The sequence below is a fragment of the Sesamum indicum genome, unplaced genomic scaffold (genome assembly GCF_000512975.1).
Source record: "Sesamum indicum cultivar Zhongzhi No. 13 unplaced genomic scaffold, S_indicum_v1.0 scaffold00435, whole genome shotgun sequence".
NCBI lineage: Eukaryota > Viridiplantae > Streptophyta > Magnoliopsida > Lamiales > Pedaliaceae > Sesamum > Sesamum indicum.
In genome coordinates, this window is record NW_011628322.1 from 1 (window position 1) to 6358 (window position 6358).

Consider the following 6358-nt stretch of genomic DNA (forward strand, 5'->3'; position numbering starts at 1 on the left):
ACTCCATTACATCACTAATCTTTCGTTGGTATAACTATTATTCATCTTCCCTTTTACGTTCACTATCTACTGTTGTATATATTGTCAGTATTTATCGATTTTATCAATAAAAATATTATTTCAATCAAATAATTGTAAATTCAAATTATTTTTCTCCATATGCAAATTAAATTGATAGGTCATTAATATAAGTATTTATATATTTGGAAATATTACTCTCGTATGTGATGGTGATCATATTACTTATATGTAAGAAAAAAGAAATTAATAATTTAATTGTAGTTGGTGAAGGGTGGGTGGAAGGACATAAACCTCAAATTCTATGAATTAACAACCCCTAAAGACAAGACTTTCCACCAACCACATCACAAAACATCATCATGATAGTTATATATCTTGAATTAAATATTTATTCTATTTAAATAAATTTTAATATTCTATGCAATAATATAATTAATTTTCCTTTTGTAAAATCAGATGACTTGTCTGAAAAAAAGGTTCACTCCCTTTCATTTGGGTAAATGACATTTGAGTTACACGGGGTACAAATCTTAAAGAATGTACTTATTATTTCGTATAGGAGTGTCTGTGTAATTATATATAAATCCAAGAGATGTATATGCAATTTACCCTTTTATTTCGACAAACTTGTTCAAGTGAATTAATTCATAAATTTTTTGTATAATATTTGAGGTTTTTTGGATTGAAGATTTTGAGTATTCATTTGTAGTTCTCTCATAGAGCTTTATATGATGGACAATTATGATGCTCTTAATTAAATTTTGGGCTACTTCTCATGGAAACATTGCATTATCATCCTTGAAGTTTGTCACTGATGTGGATTTAGTTCTCTATGTTTCAATTCTAACACATTGAGTCCTTCAGAACCCGTTTACTTTGCGATATGAGTCATTTAAGTGATAGGATAACAAAAAGTCCTATATTAATTATATTATATTTATTTGGATTGTTTAGGTTGAATAGCTCAATCTACTGATTTATAGGTAGGTTGAGTTATTGTACCGAATGAGAAAAAAATTGAACTCCCATATTACAAAGTAAACACTTAAAAAGATGTATTGGGTGCTAGAAAAAATATAATTTTTTCATTGCGATTATTTATTATAACGGTGAAGATATATCTTTTCACATGCGTTAAAGCGTGAAGATGTTGAAAGTAACTTGATTATAAAAAATATTTATTGAAATGCAATAAGTCAATAAGAGGTTTATACAAATTTTTCTTCTGATTTTTTTGTTAATATCGAAAAATTCGATAAATTTCGATTAACGAAGGAATTTATTCGTCAGACAGAAGTAAAATTCAAGGGTATTAGGTATAATTTTTCAAACTAAAAAATACATATATATAATTATACCAAATCTCAAATGAAGAGAATGTAATTATCACAAATAAAAATGAAATGAAAACAAAACTAAACGGCCGAGCAGTCTTCCAATCATGAGTTTTCTCCTTGAAACACAAGAAGTAATTTGGGAGAAGCAACGAATGCAAACGCGCGCGGCCCAACCTAGGAAAATGTAAGGATACATATATATGAAAGTTGCTGCTGCCGACACCTGCTGCCACCGCTTTGTTGAAAAGGTTGGATGAATGCCTGCTCTTGTCGCCGCGCCTGACACAAAATCTAAACATTTTTTTTTCATTATTATTTTTCACCACAAAAGTTATATAAATTCAAAAAATATCAAGCTTTGATTATGTTTTTATATTATTAGTCATAGTTATATGTAAAAAATGGCCACGTTGATAGGAAGAGACAATATTATTTTTCTCAATACTAATAGAAATATTCTTAATGTAATAATAATAATAATAATAAGTGACAAGAGCTGATTAAAAAGAGGCGAGGACGAGCTTCAAAACCAAGAGGGGGTAGGGTGGATTTCATGGGGGCGTGTGGCAAAAACGGCAACCGAATTGATTGAAGGGGAAGGAGAAGGGGCAGAGGCGACCGAAAATAATAATAATAATAATACCTTCTTTTTAATAATTAAAAAATATTATTTGATATATTTTAAATGGTTAAAAGATCTATAAACACACAAAAAATCAAAGATGGAACTAGCTCACTCTCAATTAAGTGTTTGAGATGCGCCTTTCTTTAATTTCTGACAGAAAGGGAATTTTACGAAAAATTTATACAAACACGAACGGCTATTAAGCTATACCGTTTTACGTAAGAAATTATTTATATTTTTCTTATAATTCAGAGGGTGAAAATGAAATTCACCCTCATAAAACAAGTACAGTATCCTGTTAAAATTTTATTTATGAAATGACAAGAAAGAGCGAAAGGTTCCCGTCACTTTCTAAAGCTCGACTTTTCAATTTTAGTATAGAATGCAAGAATTTTTAAAGTATAATCAGACAAATTTCTTATATCGAAATCATTAAAATAAATTCAGAACGACGAAAACTACCATTTATCTGGTAATAATTGTCCTTAGTTATAGATCACATGTAATTGTTCCCTTAATAATAGCACATCTTAGAGTTCAAAGACTTGTCTCTTTAAGTAACAAAAATCCATTCACTTGATCAAACTTTGCTCTTTGCCCATACAAATCACCACATAAGCTCTATCACACACAATTCTCCAACCTCCACACCTAATTTCCCTTTTATTCCCTTTCAAATTTTCCCACTTTTGCAAGAAAACATCAACTTCTACACCTCTTGCAAGATTTTATGTTCTTGAATTATTTCCCTATAACTAGAAAAATAATCAAAACTAATTAAGTATATTGTGCTAAAAATCACAGTAGCTAGAAAATTTATGAAAAATATTTTGGCTGTAGTTAAAATTATTTCAGATACGACAATAGAAATTCAAATTTTGCATTGTTTTGTTTGACAGCAGTGGCGGCGAATCGACGGCCGAAAAGTGCGATGTTCGTGCTAAAAATTCATTATTTACGATTGATAAAACTTAAAATTGTTTATGGGGAAATGTTCATCTCATCAAGGAGAATCGAACGGTATATTTGATGGCTGACAACTCGCTATAATAGTACCGAAATTTTAATGAAATTTAAAATATAGGGAATGATTCATATTTTTTTCTAGTGTAATTTTGTGACTAAAAATAACATGGTCGAATATCTTTTCCAAGATTTTTATTTTTTTTTATCTTCAATTTTCATTAAAATAATAATAAAAATCATCATTATTTTAAAATGAATGAATTTGTTAATTTATTTTTATCCAAAAATAACAGATTTATCAGATCTAACGTACTGCATTTAATACATCTAACAATATAATTTTCACTTATAAAAAGTTGTTTCCATAGATTGACTATACAAATTATAAGAAAAGCAATTTCAATTTTACCCTATTTTACTAACTTTTTTTTTTTTTGACATTTTTTTAATAAATTCCCCTAAAACTTAAATATCAAACAAAAGCTATACATTTGCATCTCATCATGTTGGCCCACCCCCCACCACAAGCATTTACTAGATCTCAGATCCACCAAACCCTCCAAATCTCAACCCTCCATTCTTACCCCTTTTAACCTATTTATATCCCTCTCCTCACCTCTCTACCCTTGCCTTCTAGTTTGTGAACTCTACTCACCCGACGAGCTTGAGCTGCAAATCTAGATCTTTTACCCAAACATCCTTGATTTTCCCTATATTCGCCCAACCCATGGCGCTTCTCGTTGAGAAGACTACCTCCGGCCGCGAATACAAGGTCAAGGACATGTCCCAGGCGGATTTCGGCCGTCTCGAGATCGAGCTTGCTGAGGTCGAAATGCCGGGGCTGATGTCCTGCAGGACCGAGTTCGGGGCCTCCCAACCCTTCAAAGGCGCCAAGATCACTGGCAGCCTTCACATGACAATTCAAACCGCCGTCTTGATCGAAACTTTAACCGCCTTGGGCGCTGAAGTAAGATGGTGCTCTTGCAACATTTTCTCCACACAGGACCACGCCGCCGCTGCTATTGCTCGCGACAGTGCCGCCGTTTTCGCGTGGAAGGGTGAGACACTGCAGGAGTACTGGTGGTGCACTGAGCGGGCCCTCGACTGGGGTCCCGACGGTGGTCCCGATTTGATTGTGGACGACGGTGGTGATGCTACTTTGTTGATCCATGAGGGTGTGAAAGCTGAGGAGGAGTACGCCAAGTCCGGCAAGATGCCCGATCCCACTTCTACTGACAATGCTGAATTCCAGATTGTACTGACTATAATCAGAGATGGGTTGAAGGTTGACCCTAAGAAGTACACAAAGATGAAGGAAAGATTGGTTGGCGTTTCTGAGGAGACCACCACTGGTGTGAAGAGGTTGTACCAGATGCAGGCTAATGGCTCCCTGCTTTTCCCTGCAATTAATGTGAATGATTCTGTCACCAAGAGCAAGGTATAGTTACATTCTCGTTTGTTTGTTTGATAGATCCGATCTTTGCATGTGATATTTATGAGGGAGTATGTTGCTATAGGTAGAAAGTAGTTTTCTTTAATCTGATACTGCTTTATGTGTTATTGGATTTTGCTTTTTTTCTTTTATTGATTCATAGGATTTAACTTTGATTTTGCCAAATCTTGAAGCTTTAGATCTCATATCAATCTTGATTAGATCTTAGTTGGTGTTAGATGTTTACTTATATTTGATATAATTGGCACATTGCAATTGCTGCTATGAATCTGTTCTGTAGTCTATTTCGGCTTTATTGTTGTATTAGTTGTGGTTGTTGTGATGTCGTTGCTAATTAATTATCTGATCAGATTATATACAAAGGAATTCAATATCAACCGAATATCATGGAATTGTTTGTAAAGTTTCAAGTTTTTCTGTTGTACTTCTCTTTTTTGATGCTGATAACCTTGTCATGTTGTGGTTTACCAGTTTGATAACTTGTATGGGTGCCGCCACTCTCTGCCCGATGGACTGATGAGGGCCACCGATGTGATGATTGCTGGAAAGGTCGGTGTTGTTTGCGGTTATGGTGATGTTGGGAAGGGTTGTGCTGCTGCCTTGAAACAAGCCGGTGCCCGTGTGATTGTGACTGAGATCGATCCCATCTGTGCCCTTCAAGCCCTCATGGAAGGCTACCAAGTCCTCACCCTCGAGGATGTCGTCTCCGAAGCTGATATCTTTGTCACCACCACTGGTAACAAGGACATTATCATGGTTGGCCACATGAGGAAGATGAAGAACAACGCCATCATCTGCAATATTGGTCACTTTGACAATGAAATCGATATGCAGGGTCTTGAGACCTACCCTGGTGTGAAGAGAATCACCATCAAGCCTCAAACCGACAGATGGGTGTTCCCAGACACAAAAACAGGCATCATTGTCTTGGCCGAGGGTCGTTTGATGAACTTGGGCTGTGCCACCGGCCACCCTAGTTTCGTCATGTCGTGCTCGTTCACCAACCAAGTTATTGCCCAACTTGAGCTCTGGAACGAGAGGAAGTCGGGCAAATATGAGAAGAAGGTCTATGTGTTGCCCAAGCACCTTGATGAGAAGGTTGCAGCCCTCCACCTGGGCAAACTTGGTGCAAGGCTCACCAAGCTCTCCAAGGACCAGGCCGACTACATTAGCGTCCCAATTGAGGGTCCTTACAAGCCTCCTCACTACAGGTACTAAGGGGAAAGCAACATAAAACTGGGAAAAGAAAACAATTTAACAGCACAAATGTTTCTTTTGAATCACCTAAAGTGTTGTTGAGGGGGTTCAGCAATTTGGGAGTTCATTGGATGATGACCAAGAATAAGTTGAAGAGGGGATTTGAGTAGTCATCACAGTGAATTTCATTTTTATTTCTCTGTTGTCATATTTGAGAGTATATGAAGAAAGTGTACTTGCTGCGCAAATGTATTGCTTTCGGCTTCATTGTATTCTTTACAACTCCAAACTGTTGCAATATGATCACTTCCACATATATCTTACCATTTCATTCCAACAATTAAAAACAGCAGAACAAATAAAGGAAAACCAACCAAAAATCCTGAGGAGGTCGCTCGTCTAAGTCGCTGAATTCGAGCAAGATCAGTTGGCGCCGTCTGTAGAAAACCTTGAGAATCGCCAGTTATTATGGAAGGTTCATCAAGGAGAAATGTAAGGCATTTCTCCCATATTTTCTTGTATACCCATCATACTTTATATCAATTATATATCACTGATAAATTATTTTTGTCTAGGCATTTAAACAGATTGAAACGTTGTTTTGACTACAAAAGAGAAGACAATTCTATCAGTTATAGGAGAAATTTTTCATTATGAACAACCAGTATGTCTACTAAATTTACTTAATTATTTGAAATAGCATATATTTTACAAGACTAAATTTACATTATTTCCAGATGTCATGCAATCACAATCAGT

The 6358-nt window shown here is 35.4% G+C and overlaps 1 protein-coding gene across 1 annotated transcript; it reads left to right on the plus strand.

Moving 5' to 3' along the window:
• The first annotated feature begins 3575 nt into the window (after positions 1-3575).
• LOC105180233 (adenosylhomocysteinase-like) lies at positions 3576-5644 on the plus strand. The gene is made up of 2 exons (XM_011103905.2): positions 3576-4387; positions 4874-5644. Exons 1-2 carry the CDS (start codon positions 3677-3679, stop codon positions 5618-5620), a joined length of 1458 nt encoding a protein of 485 aa, XP_011102207.1. The 5' UTR covers positions 3576-3676; the 3' UTR covers positions 5621-5644.
• Positions 5645-6358: the final 714 nt, after the last annotated feature.